The sequence below is a fragment of the Cyprinodon tularosa genome, unplaced genomic scaffold, assembly GCF_016077235.1.
Source record: "Cyprinodon tularosa strain WSP-4 unplaced genomic scaffold, ASM1607723v1 ctg352, whole genome shotgun sequence".
Lineage (NCBI taxonomy): Eukaryota > Metazoa > Chordata > Actinopteri > Cyprinodontiformes > Cyprinodontidae > Cyprinodon > Cyprinodon tularosa.
This window is the reverse complement of record NW_024039066.1, coordinates 667,389-686,258: the sequence shown is the minus strand read 5'-3', so window position 1 is coordinate 686,258 and position 18,870 is coordinate 667,389. Positions and strand designations below refer to the sequence as shown.

Genomic DNA, 18,870 nt, shown 5'->3' with positions numbered 1-18,870 from the left:
TGGATGGATGGATGGATGATGGATGGATGGTGGATGGATGGATGGATGGATGATGGATGGTTGGATGGATGGATGGATGATGATGATGGATGGATGATGGATGGATGATGGATGGATGGATGGATGGATGGATGGATGATGGATGGATGATGGATGGATGGATGGATGGATGTTGGATGGGTGGATGGATGGATGATGGATGGATGGATGGATGATGATGATGGATGGTTGGATGGATGGATGATGGATGGTTGGATGATGGGTGGATGATGGATAGATGATGGATGGGTGGATGGATGATGGATGGATGGATGGATGGATGATGGATGGTTGGATGATGGATGGATGGATGATGGATGGATGGATGGATGGATGGATGGATGATGATGATGGATAGATGGATGGATGGATGGATGGATGGATGCCCCTGCACCCCCAGAGCAGGGAAACTTTACACCCACTGTCTCTGACGCTAGGAGAAACCCATCCAATATGGCGACCAGGCTGATTGACCCAATGTCCGTGAACGCGTCATAGATCAGGGTAATGTGGTGCTCTCTGATTGGCTCTCCGACAGGAAGTCCAAAAAGCCGCTGCCGGTTCGTAGGATTCTGGATGGGAAACGGAGCAGCTCGGTTCGTCGCTGCGTGTCTGATCTGTTCCGTGGGAGCGGAGCACGAAGGAGGAGGAGGAGGAGGAGGAGGAGGAGGAGGATGGTGAGTCCACCGAACCGAGGCTCCTTTGGGTTTTTTCCAGAGATCGTCCACGAAGCTGAAGTTGGTTTCCGATCCCCCCCCCCCCCCCCCCCCCCCCCAGCATCATCTCTAATAAACACATCTCAGCTGGACTAGATTAATCTAAACTAGTAGAATAATTAAAAGCAGGTCTGGGATTTCTGAGCTGATAGATCATAAATCCTCCTGATCTCACATCTGTTAGTTTTTCCTTTAATTAAACTCTGACTTTATTCTTTGATCTTTAGTGTAGCAATTTTTGATCTTTCAGTTGTTTCATCTCTGATGCCATCATGGGGGGGCTTCCTGTCAGTGTTGCATATTTGTTCAAACCTCCAGTTGGTGGCGATAGAGAGCTGCTCTCCCTCAGGGCCGGATTTAGGAAATATGGGGCCCTAGTCAAAGACATGCAGGGGGCCCCTCTGAATTGAGAAGACTTTTCATGCTGTCTCTAAAGGAATGAAAGATTTTTTCCAAGCACTAAGCTCACTTAGCTGATTGCTCCTTCCTGTGTTTCCAAAAAGGCCAAAGTAAATAACCCAGTCCTTCTTTTCACTGTAGACAAGCCATGATCTGCTTATCTGTTCTCCATTTTTCATTTGGATGAAATAATAGCTGCATGAATCATGACAACAGACAAGATAGAGGAGAGCAGGAGGCGGGGTTACCAATCTACTTGCTCTGGAGAGCAGAGTTCTATGTTTCCCCTCCAAGCTTTCCAAAGGTGTAATGGAAAGTAATTTAAATACTTATCGTCTGCTGCAGGGATGTGGGGCCCCATTAAAGACAATCCCAGGTTGTTTGGTTTCTCCGATATAAAGATCAGAGCATTCCTCACTGCATTAAACTGCAGACATAATTATACTATTTTGGAATGACTATGACCTGGATGACTGAGAATCTTTATCAGTATATTCTACAGATGAATTCAGAACCACAGCTGCATATTATTGAGGATTTACATAAACTAGTTTAGAATAATCTCATCAAGGTTTGATGTGTCTAGGGATTGTAGTTTTTTATTTGAGTAGATTAAAGATGCTGAATGTTATGAATAAATTAAGTGGAATGAGCCTCTATTGATATCCTAAATCAGAAGCCAACTTCAGCCTCATGGATGAACCTCCTGGTGTCTTGGCAGGGCGCTTCCTGCGGACCACAGTCTTGGAGCGGACGGAAGCTGTTCCATCGACATTCTGGACGGGTCAGAACTTTCTCACCAGCAGTTCCTTGAGAGGTCAGTGAGCTGCAGGCACACAGAACTGAATAAAACTGATTAAAACCTGATATTTATTCTACTGTTCATTTATCAGAACATGACTGACTGACTGACTGATCCAGGTGTGTCTTACCTCAGTAATCATGACAACGTAACACACCTGGATAATCAGTTTGTCCATTAAATGCAGGAAACAAAGCATCTGGCTGAAGTTCAGGAAGTGTTGGAGGTGGCATATAGACCATGATTCAATAGACGTAATGCTTCAGAACCAGGTTCTGCTGTTCTGGTGTTGGTTGGGTCTAACCGGTCCTCAGTAGAACCTGCTGGACCTAAACCAGCCCTGTGTTCTGTTTGCAGATATGCCTACAGCAGACCAGTCATCCTCAGAGGCCTCACAGACAACACGGTAGGTGGAAAGGAAGAGGGGGAGGGTGTTTCTGATATTGACAGGTCTTCATCAGGTTTGGACTGCCTGTTCAGAGAGTTCAGAGTGATGCTGACAACCAGGAGTTCTCTGATCAGAACCATGAGTCGACAAGTTTGGACCCTGCTGGAAGCCCAGGATGAAGCCTGCAGCTCAGGAGGCAAAGCAGAGGTCCAATCAGCTCTCTGTGGAGCTCTACAACCATCCAGCAGGACCACCATGGAGGAACCATCCAGCAGGACCACCATGGAGGAACCATCCAGCAGGACCACCATGGAGGAACCACCCAGCAGGACTGCCATGGAGGAACCACCATGGAGGAACCACCCAGCAGGACTGCCATGGAGGAACCAACCAGCAGGACCACCATGGAGGAACCACCCAGTAGGACCGCCATGGAGGAACCACCCAGCAGGACCACCATGGAGGAACCACCCTGCAGGGACCGCCATGGAGGAACCACCCTGCAGGACCACCATGGAGGAACCACCATGGAGGAACCACCCAGCAGGACCACCATGGGGGAACCACCCAGCAGGACTGCCATGGAGGAACCACCATGGAGGAACCAACCAGCAGGACCACCATGGAGGAACCAACCAGCAGGACCACCATGGAGGAACCACCCAGCAGGACCACCATGGAGGAACCACCCAGTAGGACCACCATGGAGGAACCATCCAGTAGGACCGCCATGGAGGAACCACCCAGCAGGACCGCCATGGAGGAACCACCCAGCAGGACCACCATGGAGGAACCACCCAGTAGGACCACCATGGAGGAACCAACCAGTAGGACCACCATGGAGGAACCACCCATTAGGACCGCCATGGAGGAACCACCCAGCAGGACCACCATGGAGGAACCACCCAGCAGGACCACCATGGAGGAACCACCCAGCAGGACCACCATGGAGGAACCACCCTGCAGGACCACCATGGAGGAACCACCCAGTAGGACCACCATGGAGGAACCACCCTGCAGGGACTGCCATGGAGGAACCACCCTGCAGGACCTGCCATGGAGGAACCAACCAGTAGGACCACCATGGATGAACCACCCAGTAGGACCACCATGGAGGAACCAACCAGTAGGACCACCATGGAGGAACCACCCAGTAGGACCACCATGGAGGAACCATCTAGTATGACCGCCTTGGAGCAACCACCCATTAGGACCGCCATGGAGCAACCACCCATTAAGACCGCCATGGAGGAACCACCCAGCAGGACTTGGAAATGGTTCCAGTTCCCATCCCTTGCTTCCATTCTGGTTCCTATTGATTCTCGGTGCCTGACCCTGGAAGAAGATCTACTGCCACCTTCAACAGTTTCTCTGCACGCTTTGATTCTCCAGGCAGCAGAAGGTCTGAACATGGGAGCAGGTGACCTCCATCCTATGAAGGAACAGCACCGCCTGCAGGTCCATCATGGTGTCAGAACATAACATCAGGCTGACCAATCACTGGTTTTTCTGGACATCTCCAAACTCGGCCTGCAGATCGGTTCTGACCCAGTTGAACCAGGCAGTTCTGCTCCGGTGCCTCATCTCCCATCTGACTGCTCTCTTTGTTCCTCAGAAGTTCCAGCTGCTGTGCTCCAGGTCCAGTCTGCTGGAAAACTACGGTTCCCTGAAGGTCCGGCTGAGCACAGCCAACACCCACTCATACCGGAAAGGTCAGAACCTTCTTAGAACAGCTCGGTTCTAAGAGGTCTTGTTGTCTAACTCTGTTTTCTCTTTCAGTGGATGTTTCCTTCCAGGAGTATGTGGAGGAGTTGTTGAGGCCTCAGTCTGAAGAAACACTAGGCAGTGGTGAGATCAGCCCTACCCTTTTCCCTCAGCCCTACCCGCTTCCCTCAGCCTTAGCCGGTTCACTCAGCCTTAGCCGGTTCACTCAGCCTTAGCCGGTTCCCTCAGTCTACCCGCTTGCCTCAGCCTTACCCGCTTCCCTCAGCTCTATCCGCTTCCCTCAGCCTTACCCGCTTCCCTCAGCCCTACCCGCTTCCCTCAGCCCTACCCGCTTCCCTCAGCCCTACCGCTTCCTCAGCCTACCCTTCCCAGTCTCGCCTCAGCCCTACCCGCTTCCTCAGCCCTAGCCCAGTTCCCTCAGCCCTACCCGTTCCCGTCAGCCCTACCCGCTTCCCTCAGCCCTACCCGCTTCCCTCAGCCTTACCCGCTTCCCTCAGCCCTACCCGCTTCCCTCAGCCTTACCCGCTTCCCTCAGCCCTACCCGCTTCCCTCAGCCCTACCCAGTTCCCTCAGCCCTACCCGCTTCCCTCAGCCCTACCCGCTTCCCTCAGCCTTACCCGCTTCCCTCAGCCCAACACAGTTCCTCCCTCATGTCTTGTAGTAGATAACCTTTAGAAAGTCCTCTGATGTTCTCATCTGCAGAGACGCTGTATTTCTTTGGAGACAACAACTTTACCGAGTGGCAGGACCTCTTCGATCAGTACCACCCTCCACCATACCTTCTACCGGGTACGACCGGTGCCTACAGCTTCGGGATTGCAGGTCAGGGAAATACAATGGGGAAATTCCCTCCCTGCATTTAACCCATCCCCCTGGGGAGCAGTGGACTGCCATTGTGCAGCTCCCGGGGAGCAGGGTGGTTTTAAGGGTCTTGCTCAGGGACCTAGAGTGAAGGCTGTGGGGATCGAAACGGGACTTGCAACCTTCCCAGAGCAAAGAGCACTGCTCTAACCACTAGACTATCACTAAGCAGACTTTATCAGTTAATCAGAATATATTAAATCTAATAAAACTTTAATGGACGGACGTAAATCGAAAGTTTGTTTACATCCCTTTTCATTTCATTAAATTCCAATTTCATTTATTCACTTGTTCTGATGCTGTGTTCTGGACGGTTCTGTTTGGTTTTCTAATAGTTCTCATCAGTTTGATTGCTGGTACGCAGGTTCTGGATAAGGAATGCTTCATGTCCATGTTCTTTCCTTCTCCTCAGGTCCAGGAACAGGAGTCCCTTTTCACTGGCATGGTCCCGGATACTCTGAGGTCATCTATGGAAGGAAGGTGAGGTCCAAATGGACCCTGGTTCTCTGACTTGGTTCCGATCCAGTTTGAGGAATCATTGAGTTCTTGGTCACATAGACACAGAGCAGGAGGGAACACAGAGACCATTTTCACTTCTTTAGAACCGGACCTTTGGACCAAACAACCTAGCGTATTCATGTGTGACCTGAGAGAGTTTAAATGAAGTTTTCACCAAATTTTTTCTAACAATCCATTAAATCCTTCAGACTGAGCAGATCAGGTGTTCAGCAGCAAACCTAGCCTGCAGTGGGAGTGGAGGACTGAGTGCCCACCCAGGGACGCCATATTGTGCTTTTTGCAGTCCTTCCTGGATTGGCTTCAGTCACTGAGGGTCTTTGGATTAAAATAGATTATAACTGACTGCATTAAAAATTATTTTTGTAGCTCTGGTTCAAGTAAAATATTAATACAGACAATGATTGTTTTTAAAGTTAACCTTTAGTTTTAAATATTTTTTGTCTCCAATAATTTTCTGATCATTATTGATATATTTAGTTATCTCGTTCATGATTAATGAATTAATTAATGATTGAAGATTGAAGAACAGAAAACTAAACTAATGCTCAGATCTCTCTAAAGAAATAGTTTTAATCTGCATTAGATCCAGAGGAGCAGAGGAACTAGAAGCTGCTTCTTCAGTTCTGATTCTAGATCTGATCCAGTAGACCTTTGAGGTCTGGCTGTCGATCCCCTGCCAACCAGTCTGTAACATATTTTGGAGGGAAGCCATTCAGTGATTTCTATACTAACAAAATAATCTTTTTTCTAGATCTAGGTTTCTAGACTAACAAAATTAAGTTTTTGTGGCTGGAACTGTGGCTGTAGTTTTGTTTTTTGTGGAAAACCTCTGACTGTGGTGAACATTCCATCTGCATTTCCTCCATCCGTGGTCATTAGAACACGATCTGCATGTTCTAATCACCACAGTTACCAGCTATCTGCTGGATTGGAAGCTTTGCTCCTTCTGAAGATCAGACCCAGAGACTCTGGACCTGATCTCTCTCTGCTTCTGTCTCCTTGAACCCCAGTCGGCCTCAGCAGATGGCCGCTCACACTGAGCCTGGTTCTGCTGGAGGTTTCTTCCCGTTCAAAGGGAGTTTTTCCTCTCCACTGTCGCTACAAGCATGCTTAGTGTGAGGGATTGCTGAAGAGTCAATGAGTCGATGCAATCAGCTGGTTTTCCTTAGATAGAAAACTTTGAATCAATCTGACTGGATGATCTGGTGAACTGGAAAGTGACCTGAGATGACATGATGTGAATTGGTGCTATAGAAATAAACTGAATAGAATTTAATTTAAATCTTTAGACCCAGAGACTCTACATGGTCAGCATCACCTAAGGAATGCTCTGACCGTCAGTGAGGATCAGGTCCAAAAAGTGTGTCTGTTCAACTTGTTGGGTTGAAAGGTTCTAAGAGCATCATGTGGTTCTGTTGGACCTGTCTCTTCAGGATTGCCAATGTGAATGTTCTCCACCAATAATCGAACAATCCGGATTAATGCAGATAAAAGTTTTTTTGGACTTTAGAGGCCTGTAGATAATAAGATAATAATAAGATAATAAGGTTCTTTACCCAAAGAGCCAGTCTGTGAAATCTGGGTTGGGTTCTGGTAAAGTAGGCCTGATTTCAGGATCTGTTCTGTGGAGATCTAGATCAATGAGAAGATGTTTGGTTCCTGAACCACACAAAGGGCCCAGAGTGACCTATGAACCAACAGAATCATAAAACTGTGATGTTTTATCTTCATTATTTAAATCAAATTTCTTTGAAGTGGATCAGAACCTTGAACTCTTTCTGCCACGCAGCGCTGGTTCCTCTACCCACCAGATAAGGAGCCTCACTTCCATCCGAACCGGACCACCCTGTCCTGGCTGAAGGAGACCTATCCCTACCTGCCGGAAGAGGAGGCTCCCCTGGAGTGTACCATAAGGCCCGGAGAGGTGAGCCAGGCTCAGGTTGGAATGAACCATTGAACTGTTAAAATCCTGACCTTTGACCTGTTTTCCCTCCAGGTTCTGTATTTTCCGGACCACTGGTGGCACGCCACCCTCAACCTGGAAACCAGTGTCTTCATCTCAACCTTCCTGGGTTGACCTCAGAATCCAGAAGAATCGGTTCTGTCTGCAGGGAGATGGCGATTGGGTTTGGGATGGACTCTACTCTGGACCAATGTCTCAACGCGTCGGATCCGTGAAAGACTGAGGTTCTAATGTGTCGGAACAGCCGCTTCTGTTTGGAGAAGAAGGGTTTGGATTTTTAGGAGAAACTAAATTCACCCTTTGACTCGTGCAGAAGTCCATTAGCATTAGTCAGAGGTTCTCCAGGATCGCTGAAAGATGGACCTCCACAGCATCTCCAAGGCCTGGATTATAGAACCTCTTTGGTTAAAGGTCCAAGATGTGTTTTGCTTTGGGGGAATAAAGTTGTGATAGAATTAATTCAGGTTCTAAAAACCATAAATGTTGCATTATCAATCTAAAGACATAAATATAACACTTGAGAAGGTTTTGGACCTGTTTGAGGTTCTACTGGGACGGCCATCCCCTGAAGGAGAGTCCAGAACCTCTTTGGGTCCTTCTCATGAGTGTGATAAAAAGAGAAATGAATAAAATCAGCATTTTCTGAAATCAAAACTTCAATCATTGAATCCGTCCTCTAATTAAGCTTTGGGTCGTTAACGGGCTTCGGTAAACAGCTGGAAATTATCTGACCGGTAAATCCTATAAATCAGTCTTTCCTCTTTGCAGATCAAAATAAAATCACAACAAAAACTGTTTTAGTGTTTTAATCAAACAGGATGGTTTCCATGGAGATAAAAAGGGATTATTTCCAGCAGGTGATTTATTTTCTAGCAGAAGCTATTGGATCAGAAGTAAAATGGAGCAGCGCCACAGACGGACCATCAGTCCGCTGTTAGGACTGTAAGGGTGAGGATGGGCTGGACGACCAGCAGCAGGGCTGAGGACACGGAGTGGACGCTTCTGGTGGACGCTCTGTAGAAGGTGATGTATCCAGGCAGGTCTTTCAGGATCTGGCTGTTGATCCAGGTCTGGTACCGGGACACTCGGGTGTAGACTCCTGGGAACTTTGGATACCCGCATCCCCGGGGAAAAGCTCACCACTCCGGCCTGGACCCACCTGCTGCCGTTCAGGGTCACCAGAGGGCTGCCGGCGTCCTTCTGCTCAATCGGAGAGGTGGGTCAGCACCAGCAGACCTGCATGAAGCCCAGAATGAGAAGGAGCAGAACCCAACTCACCTCACAGAACCCCTTCCCTCTGAAATTAGGACCGGCACAGATCATGTTGGTGGTGATGGATCCATAGGCTGCGTCACACTCGATGTTGGAGACGATGGGAAGGCTGACCTCCTGCAGCGTCTCAGGAGACGGAAGATAAGCTGGAAGAGAACCGACACGACTAAACCGATCTGAACAGGTTCTCCCTCAGAACTATAAACATCTTTCATTTCACCAGAGAGACAAACTGGTTCCTCCTTATAGGATGATGTTCCATCTAGAGCTGCAAGCATCATGTTCTAGAAGTTCTTCAGTAGGACAAACCGGGTCAGAGCCGAGATACAGCCAATGAATCATAGACCGTAATTTATTGATATTGATAAATATTCCTCCGATCTGGAGAGGAGCAGGATTAAACTCCTCCTCAGTAAGACCTGGCCGTCCAGTTGGTGTCCCTTCAGAACGCATGGCAACTATTTTAAAACGCACAGCGACTACTTCCAAACGCCGGAGAGACTACTTCAAAACGCACTGCAACTATTTTAAAACGCACAGAGACTACTTCAAAACGCACTGCAACTATTTTAAAACGCACAGCGACTACTTCCAAACGCCGGAGAGACTACTTCAAAACGCACTGCAACTATTTTAAAACCCACAGCAACTACTTCCAAACGCTGTAGAGACTACTTAAAAACCCACGGCAACTATTTTAAAACCCACAGCAACTACTTCCAAACGCTGTAGAGACTACTTAAAAATGCACGGCAACTATTTTAAAACGCACAACAACTACTTCCAAACGCCGTAGAAACTACTTCAAAACGCACGGCAACTATTTTAAAACGCACAGCGACTACTTCCAAACGCCGGAGAGACTACTTCAAAACGCACAGCAACTATTTTAAAACCCACAGCAACTACTTCCAAACGCCGTAGAAACTACTTCAAAACGCACGGCAACTATTTTAAAACGCACAGCGACTACTTCCAAACGCCGGAGAGACTACTTCAAAACGCACTGCAACTATTTTAAAACCCACAGCAACTACTTCCAAACGCTGTAGAGACTACTTAAAAACGCACGGCAACTATTTTAAAACGCACAGCGACTACTTCCAAACGCTGTAGAGACTACTTAAAAACCCACGGCAACTATTTTAAAACGCACAGCGACTACTTCCAAACGCTGTAGAGACTACTTCAAAACGCACGGCAACTATTTTAAAACCCACAACAACTACTTCCAAACGCCGTAGAAACTACTTCAAAACGCACGGCAACTATTTTAAAACGCACAGCGACTACTTCCAAACGCCGGAGAGACTACTTCAAAACGCACTGCAACTATTTTAAAACCCACAGCAACTACTTCCAAACGCTGTAGAGACTACTTAAAAACGCACGGCAACTATTTTAAAACGCACAGCGACTACTTCCAAACGCTGTAGAGACTACTTAAAAACCCACGGCAACTATTTTAAAATGCACAGCGACTACTTCCAAACGCTGTAGAGACTACTTCAAAACGCACGGCAACTATTTTAAAACCCACAACAACTACTTCCAAACGCCGTAGAAACTACTTCAAAACGCACTGCAACTATTTTAAAACCCACAGCGACTACTTCCAAACGCTGTAGAGACTACTTAAAAACCCACGGCAACTATTTTAAAACGCACAGCGACTACTTCCAAACGCTGTAGAGACTACTTCAAAACGCACGGCAACTATTTTAAAACCCACAACAACTACTTCCAAACGCCGTAGAAACTACTTCAAAACGCACTGCAACTATTTTAAAACCCACAGCGACTACTTCCAAACGCCGGAGAGACTACTTCAAAACGCACTGCAACTATTTTAAAACCCACAGCAACTACTTCCAAACGCTGTAGAGACTACTTAAAAACCCACGGCAACTATTTTAAAACGCACAGCGACTACTTCCAAACGCTGTAGAGACTACTTCAAAACGCACGGCAACTATTTTAAAACCCACAGCAACTACTTCCAAACGCTGTAGAGACTACTTCAAAACGCACTGCAACTATTTTAAAACCCACAGCAACTACTTCCAAACGCTGTAGAGACTACTTCAAAACGCACGGCAACTATTTTAAAACCCACAGCAACTACTTCCAAACGCTGTAGAGACTACTTCAAAACGCACGGCAACTATTTTAAAACCCACAGCAACTACTTCCAAACGCTGTAGAGACTACTTCAAAACGCACGGCAACTATTTTAAAACCCACAGCAACTACTTCCAAACGCTGTAGAGACTACTTCAAAACGCACGGCAACTATTTAAAAACCCACAGCAACTACTTCCAAATGCTGTAGAGACTACTTCAAAACGCACTGCAACTATTTTAAAACCCACAGCAACTACTTCTAAACGCTGTAGAGACTACTTCAAAACGCACGGCAACTATTTTAAAACCCACAGCAACTACTTCCAAACGCTGTAGAGACTACTTCAAAACGCACGGCAACTATTTTAAAACCCACAGCAACTACTTCCAAACGCTGTAGAGACTACTTCAAAACGCACTGCAACTATTTTAAAACCCACAACAACTACTTCCAAACGCCGTAGAAACTACTTCAAAACGCACTGCAACTATTTTAAAACCCACAGCGACTACTTCCAAACGCCGGAGAGACTACTTCAAAACGCACTGCAACTATTTTAAAACCCACAGCAACTACTTCCAAACGCTGTAGAGACTACTTAAAAACCCACGGCAACTATTTTAAAACGCACAGCGACTACTTCCAAACGCTGTAGAGACTACTTCAAAACGCACGGCAACTATTTTAAAACCCACAGCAACTACTTCCAAACGCTGTAGAGACTACTTCAAAACGCACAGCAACTATTTTAAAACCCACAGCAACTACTTCCAAACGCTGTAGAGACTACTTCAAAACGCACGGCAACTATTTTAAAACCCACAGCAACTACTTCCAAACGCTGTAGAGACTACTTCAAAACGCACGGCAACTATTTTAAAACCCACAGCAACTACTTCCAAACGCTGTAGAGACTACTTCAAAACGCACGGCAACTATTTTAAAACCCACAGCAACTACTTCCAAACGCTGTAGAGACTACTTCAAAACGCACGGCAACTATTTAAAAACCCACAGCAACTACTTCCAAATGCTGTAGAGACTACTTCAAAACGCACTGCAACTATTTTAAAACCCACAGCAACTACTTCTAAACGCTGTAGAGACTACTTCAAAACGCACGGCAACTATTTTAAAACCCACAGCAACTACTTCCAAACGCTGTAGAGACTACTTCAAAACGCACGGCAACTATTTTAAAACCCACAGCAACTACTTCCAAACGCTGTAGAGACTACTTCAAAACGCACTGCAACTATTTTAAAACCCACAGCAACTACTTCCAAACGCTGTAGAGACTACTTCAAAACGCACGGCAACTATTTTAAAACGCACAGCAACTACTTCCAAACGCTGTAGAGACTACTTCAAAACGCACGGCAACTATTTTAAAACGCACAGCGACTACTTCAGAACGCTGTAGAGACTACTTCAAAACGCACGGCAACTATTTTAAAACCCACAACAACTACTTCCAAACGCCGTAGAAACTACTTCAAAACGCACGGCAACTATTTTAAAACGCACAGCGACTACTTCCAAACGCCGGAGAGACTACTTCAAAACGCACTGCAACTATTTTAAAACCCACAGCAACTACTTCCAAACGCTGTAGAGACTACTTAAAAACGCACGGCAACTATTTTAAAACGCACAGCGACTACTTCCAAACGCTGTAGAGACTACTTAAAAACCCACGGCAACTATTTTAAAATGCACAGCGACTACTTCCAAACGCTGTAGAGACTACTTCAAAACGCACGGCAACTATTTTAAAACCCACAACAACTACTTCCAAACGCCGTAGAAACTACTTCAAAACGCACTGCAACTATTTTAAAACCCACAGCGACTACTTCCAAACGCTGTAGAGACTACTTAAAAACCCACGGCAACTATTTTAAAACGCACAGCGACTACTTCCAAACGCTGTAGAGACTACTTCAAAACGCACGGCAACTATTTTAAAACCCACAACAACTACTTCCAAACGCCGTAGAAACTACTTCAAAACGCACTGCAACTATTTTAAAACCCACAGCGACTACTTCCAAACGCCGGAGAGACTACTTCAAAACGCACTGCAACTATTTTAAAACCCACAGCAACTACTTCCAAACGCTGTAGAGACTACTTAAAAACCCACGGCAACTATTTTAAAACGCACAGCGACTACTTCCAAACGCTGTAGAGACTACTTCAAAACGCACGGCAACTATTTTAAAACCCACAGCAACTACTTCCAAACGCTGTAGAGACTACTTCAAAACGCACTGCAACTATTTTAAAACCCACAGCAACTACTTCCAAACGCTGTAGAGACTACTTCAAAACGCACGGCAACTATTTTAAAACCCACAGCAACTACTTCCAAACGCTGTAGAGACTACTTCAAAACGCACGGCAACTATTTTAAAACCCACAGCAACTACTTCCAAACGCTGTAGAGACTACTTCAAAACGCACGGCAACTATTTTAAAACCCACAGCAACTACTTCCAAACGCTGTAGAGACTACTTCAAAACGCACGGCAACTATTTAAAAACCCACAGCAACTACTTCCAAATGCTGTAGAGACTACTTCAAAACGCACTGCAACTATTTTAAAACCCACAGCAACTACTTCTAAACGCTGTAGAGACTACTTCAAAACGCACGGCAACTATTTTAAAACCCACAGCAACTACTTCCAAACGCTGTAGAGACTACTTCAAAACGCACGGCAACTATTTTAAAACCCACAGCAACTACTTCCAAACGCTGTAGAGACTACTTCAAAACGCACTGCAACTATTTTAAAACCCACAACAACTACTTCCAAACGCCGTAGAAACTACTTCAAAACGCACTGCAACTATTTTAAAACCCACAGCGACTACTTCCAAACGCCGGAGAGACTACTTCAAAACGCACTGCAACTATTTTAAAACCCACAGCAACTACTTCCAAACGCTGTAGAGACTACTTAAAAACCCACGGCAACTATTTTAAAACGCACAGCGACTACTTCCAAACGCTGTAGAGACTACTTCAAAACGCACGGCAACTATTTTAAAACCCACAGCAACTACTTCCAAACGCTGTAGAGACTACTTCAAAACGCACGGCAACTATTTTAAAACCCACAGCAACTACTTCCAAACGCTGTAGAGACTACTTCAAAACGCACGGCAACTATTTTAAAACCCACAGCAACTACTTCCAAACGCTGTAGAGACTACTTCAAAACGCACGGCAACTATTTTAAAACCCACAGCAACTACTTCCAAACGCTGTAGAGACTACTTCAAAACGCACGGCAACTATTTTAAAACCCACAGCAACTACTTCCAAACGCTGTAGAGACTACTTCAAAACGCACGGCAACTATTTAAAAACCCACAGCAACTACTTCCAAATGCTGTAGAGACTACTTCAAAACGCACTGCAACTATTTTAAAACCCACAGCAACTACTTCTAAACGCTGTAGAGACTACTTCAAAACGCACGGCAACTATTTTAAAACCCACAGCAACTACTTCCAAACGCTGTAGAGACTACTTCAAAACGCACGGCAACTATTTTAAAACCCACAGCAACTACTTCCAAACGCTGTAGAGACTACTTCAAAACGCACTGCAACTATTTTAAAACCCACAGCAACTACTTCCAAACGCTGTAGAGACTACTTCAAAACGCACGGCAACTATTTTAAAACGCACAGCAACTACTTCCAAACGCTGTAGAGACTACTTCAAAACGCACGGCAACTATTTTAAAACGCACAGCGACTACTTCAGAACGCACAGTACTACTTCCAAACGCCGGAGAGACTACTTCAGAATGCACGGTACTACCTCAAAACCCACGGCAAGTATTTCAAAACACACAGCGACTAATTCCAAACACACGGCGACTAATTCCAAACGCACGGCGACTACTTCAAAACGCACGGCAAGTATTTCACAACACACAGCGACTAATTCCAAACGCACGGCGACTAATTCCAAACGCACGGCGACTAATTCCAAACACACGGCGACTAATTCCAAACACACGGAGACTAATTCCAAACACACGGCGACTAATTCCAAACACACAGCGACTAATTCCAAACGCACGGCGACTACTTCAAAACGCACGGCAAGTATTTCACAACACACAGCGACTAATTCCAAACGCACGGCGACTAATTCCAAACGCACGGCGACTAATTCCAAACACACGGCGACTAATTCCAAACACACGGAGACTAATTCCAAACACACGGCGACTAATTCCAAACACACAGCGACTAATTCCAAACGCACGGCGACTAATTCCAAACACACGGCGACTAATTCCAAACACACAGCGACTAATTCCAAACGCACGGCGACTACTTCAAAACGCACAGCAAGTATTTCAAAACACACAGCGACTAATTCCAAACGCACGGCGACTAATTCCAAACGCACGGCGACTAATTCCAAACACACGGAGACTAATTCCAAACGCACGGAGACTACTTCAGGCGTCAGTGTACGGCAGCCTGGCTTCTGTCAGTGAACCCCAGGGCAGCTGTGGCTATAATGTAGCTCACCACAGTCAGTGTTTGCGTGGATGTGGAATCCAGCTTATTTTTGATAGAATAAGCAAACCGGAGAAGGGAATGAAAATTATACCGATGATTAAACTATATCAAGTTATAAGGGCAAAAAACATGAGGGTCAGATAAGGCCAATTAGTTCAGATGATGGATGGATGATGACGATGATGATGAGGGGTTTTCCAGAGATCTTACCGTCAGACAGAATCCGTCCCCATCCAGTGGCCCAGACCTCCAGACCATCTGGGAAGAAGCTTTCCAGTTCAGCCAGGCAGACCGGCCTGATGAAGTGGCTGAAGGTCACTGGAGACGACAGCTTCAGCAGCGCCAGGTCTCCATCTTTGGTCCTCTCATTGTAGCTTGGATGCTTGATGACCAGCAGCGCTGAGCGGACCTCCTCCTGACTGTTTGGCTCCTCCTGTGCGTGCCGTCCGATGTAAACTGTCACCTCTGAAGGGTTGGTGCTGAGGAGGCCACATGACATCATGATGACATCACACCCACTCAGAGGCTCTGGTATTATATCAGAACCAGGACTTCCATCTTTCAGGGTGGTTCTGGTTCCCATTTGTTTCTCTGTTCCAGGTAGGGCTGACAGCCACCAGGGAGGCTGGAGGTTTGTGGAACTGAAGGAACGGAACCACGTTGGACCAGCCTAGCATCTCCTGGATCAGAACCATCCAGATGGTTTCTGTTTCCTCACAAACCTTTGAGGTTTCTCCTCTGTCCTGGTCCAACACAGCTGTGGAATTGGACCCACCAGCAGTAGAACCTGATCATGGAGATCATAGATCCTTCACCGACCCTCCAGGTCCACAGCCTGCAGCTTCAGATGCTTCCTACTGGTCAGCAGGCATCTGAGGCAGGTGTTGAGACCCTGGAGGACTGGAGAACATTCTCCTCAATCTAGATGGTTCCGTTCTGACAGCGCCACAACACCTCACCTGATGGCCCAGTCGGGACGGACCTGTGAGCTCACCTGGAGAAACACTGAGCAGCAGTCAGGACCCACTGGTCGTTGATCAGAGATCCTCCACAGAAATGTCTGAGTTTGTGCAGACTGACCATCCATGGCCAGGCTCCTGGAGAAGCATCCTGACCTCCAACGATCCTGGCCTCTGCCTTGGTGTTTAGAGGAGCATCTCCACAAGCTGCATGGAAACAGGTCTGCTGAAGGTCCTCCACATTAAACGACTTGGATGGAAGAAGTTAAACAGAAAACAGGAGAAACATCTGAAGATCTGCTAAGATTCAGCAGCTTGGAACCGATTCCTCCCACAAACCTGCTAGTTAGAACTTAGTGATGAACTAGTTAAACGGTTGATCTTCAGGGATTAACTAGTTAGACGATTGATCTTCAGGGATTAACTAGTTAGGCGGTTGATCTTTAGTGATGAACTAGTTAGGCGGTTGATCTTTAGTGATGAACTAGTTAGACGGTCGATCTTTAGTGATGAACTAGTCAGACGGTTGATCTTCAGGGATTAACTAGTTAGGCGGTTGATCTTTAGTGATGAACTAGTTAGGTGGTTGATCTTTAGTGATGAACTAGTTAGACGGTTGATCTTTAGTGATGAACTAGTTAGGCGGTTGATCTTCAGTGATGAGCTAGTTAGGCGGTTGATCTTTAGTGATGAGCTAGTTAGGCGGTTGATCTTTAGTGATGAGCTATGCAGAGTCCAACCAGTACATCAGTATCACTGCTAAACTGGAGAAACACGTTAAATCATGACTTTAACTCTGATCGGCTGTGAATACTTTGAGTCGTGTTCTTTGGGTCTCTTATTTTGGAGAACTCGTCCCAATTTCCAGACATAAAACAGGTCAGGAACTGAGATGTGGAGCAGAGATCATGTCAAAGAACCAGAAACAGGAGATCCAGACATAAAGGAGGAGGATCCAGTTTAACCAGTAAAACATTTCATCTCCAGTTATTAGAGATAAAACAGACCAGTAAAGGTTGAAGGTAAACTCACAGTTTGACCCGCCGCCGGCTCCTGTCAGAGAGAAAACGCAAAGCGGGTCAGAACCATGATCACCGTGAAACCATTACAACCTTTGACAAACTGGGATTTTTAGACTCTCCCAGTTTAACTGAACCTGTGGGAAAATATTAGCTGCTGGTTCCTGTTTTCAGTCTTTATCTCTGCCACTTACAGCTGAACTGAATCTGATGTGTCTAAAGCCAGCTAAGGCTGGGAACCACACGCCTTCTGCATCCATAGCTGGAGCCATCAACGAGCCCGGCCCCTGTTCACCAGGACCCCGCTGACTAAAGCAGGGGGGGGGGGGGCAGGGACTCCCAAAGTGGGAACAGACAGGAAATGCCTTCTTCACAGGAAAACGTATTTTGCTAGAAGACGTCTTTATCTATGCTTCATTTTCAGAGGAAGTTATTCTTCTTTGAATTATAGTTCATAGTGGTCTACCGCTTCTGCTCTGACAGCTAAAACCCTCAGCATCCTGTGGTGGGAGGATTGGGATGCATCAACACAGTATGGACACAGAAGGTGGTGTGGAGCTGAACAGGTTTGGGAGCCGCTGCGGTAAGGGATCAGTTTAGTGGGTTAGGGTTAAGGTTAGGAATAAACTGGTAACCATCAGGATTCTGAGGAAATTCTATTCAGTTTTTTTCTATAGCTCCAATTCACAAAACATCATCTCTTTCCAGTTCACCAGATCATCCAGTCAGATTGATTCAAAGTTTTCTATCTAAGGAAAACCAGCTGATTGCATCGACTCATTGACTCTTCAGCAATCCTTCACACTAAGCATGCTTGTAGCGACAGTGGAGAGGAAAAACTCCCTTTGAACAGGAAGAAACCTCCAGCAGAACCAGGCTCAGTGTGAGCGGCCATCTGCTGAGGCCCACTGGGGTTCAAGGAGACAGAAGCAGACATAGAAAAAGAAGCATAGATACAAAAGGCAACTGTCAACCAGCTCCACAGGCGGCCCCGTCCAGGAAACACACAGCCAGGCAGACGAGCTCCGAGCCAGCTCCCATGTCAGAGGATGAAGAGAGCACATCCAGTTAGTCACAGTCAGAGAAACAGGACTACACTGGAAAACAGGCCAAGCTCCAACATCTAGAAACAAAGGTGTTGATGGCAGCAGCACAACTGATATTTCTCTCCAGGATGGAGTCACAGCCAAACAGGAACAGACCAGATGAAGCTACTATGAGAAAAAGCAGAGAGAGCAGAACGTTAGAGATTGAACTAACAGATTCTGCAGAGTGGGAGAATAGAGATAGAATGAAGCAGAATGATGAAAAAGGGGTCCCTATGTCCTCCAGCAGTCTAAGCCTATAGCAGCAGAACTATAGAGATAGCTCAGGATAACCTCAGGGAGAGTGCCCACTTTCTCTCCCTGAGAGCGACGCACGTCCCAGGAGACTTGAACACGGGTGCGGACCTGCTGTCCAGAGGCGCGCCAGTGTACGGGGAATGGAAGCTGCACCCACAGGTCGTGGAGCAGATATGGGCGCGCTAC

The 18,870-nt window shown here is 46.5% G+C and overlaps 1 protein-coding gene and 1 pseudogene across 1 annotated transcript; one reads left to right on the top strand and one right to left on the bottom strand.

The window, feature by feature from the left end:
- Nucleotides 1-546: 546 nt before the first annotated feature.
- jmjd8 (jumonji domain containing 8) lies at nt 547-8,072 on the top strand. Its single transcript, XM_038295272.1, has 9 exons — nt 547-716; nt 1,876-1,971; nt 2,314-2,362; nt 3,960-4,056; nt 4,124-4,192; nt 4,772-4,891; nt 5,343-5,410; nt 7,239-7,373; nt 7,446-8,072. Exons 1-9 carry the CDS (start codon nt 547-549, stop codon nt 7,524-7,526), a joined length of 885 nt encoding a protein of 294 aa, XP_038151200.1. The 3' UTR covers nt 7,527-8,072.
- A 136-nt stretch (nt 8,073-8,208) lies between these two features.
- On the bottom strand, nt 8,209-17,382 carry LOC119790006 (annotated as a pseudogene).
- Between the last annotated feature and the right edge of the window lie 1,488 nt (nt 17,383-18,870).

Excerpts from the sequence above, each read along its gene's own strand:
- jmjd8 (XM_038295272.1), top strand. The coding sequence starts at position 547 with ATGTGGTGCTCTCTGATTGGCTCTCCGACAGGAAGTCCAAAAAGCCGC. Across the intron at positions 1,972-2,313 it reads CACCAGCAGTTCCTTGAGAG|ATATGCCTACAGCAGACCAG; the intron begins GTCAGTGAGCTG and ends TTCTGTTTGCAG. Across the intron at positions 4,057-4,123 it reads CACCCACTCATACCGGAAAG|TGGATGTTTCCTTCCAGGAG; the intron begins GTCAGAACCTTC and ends TTTCTCTTTCAG.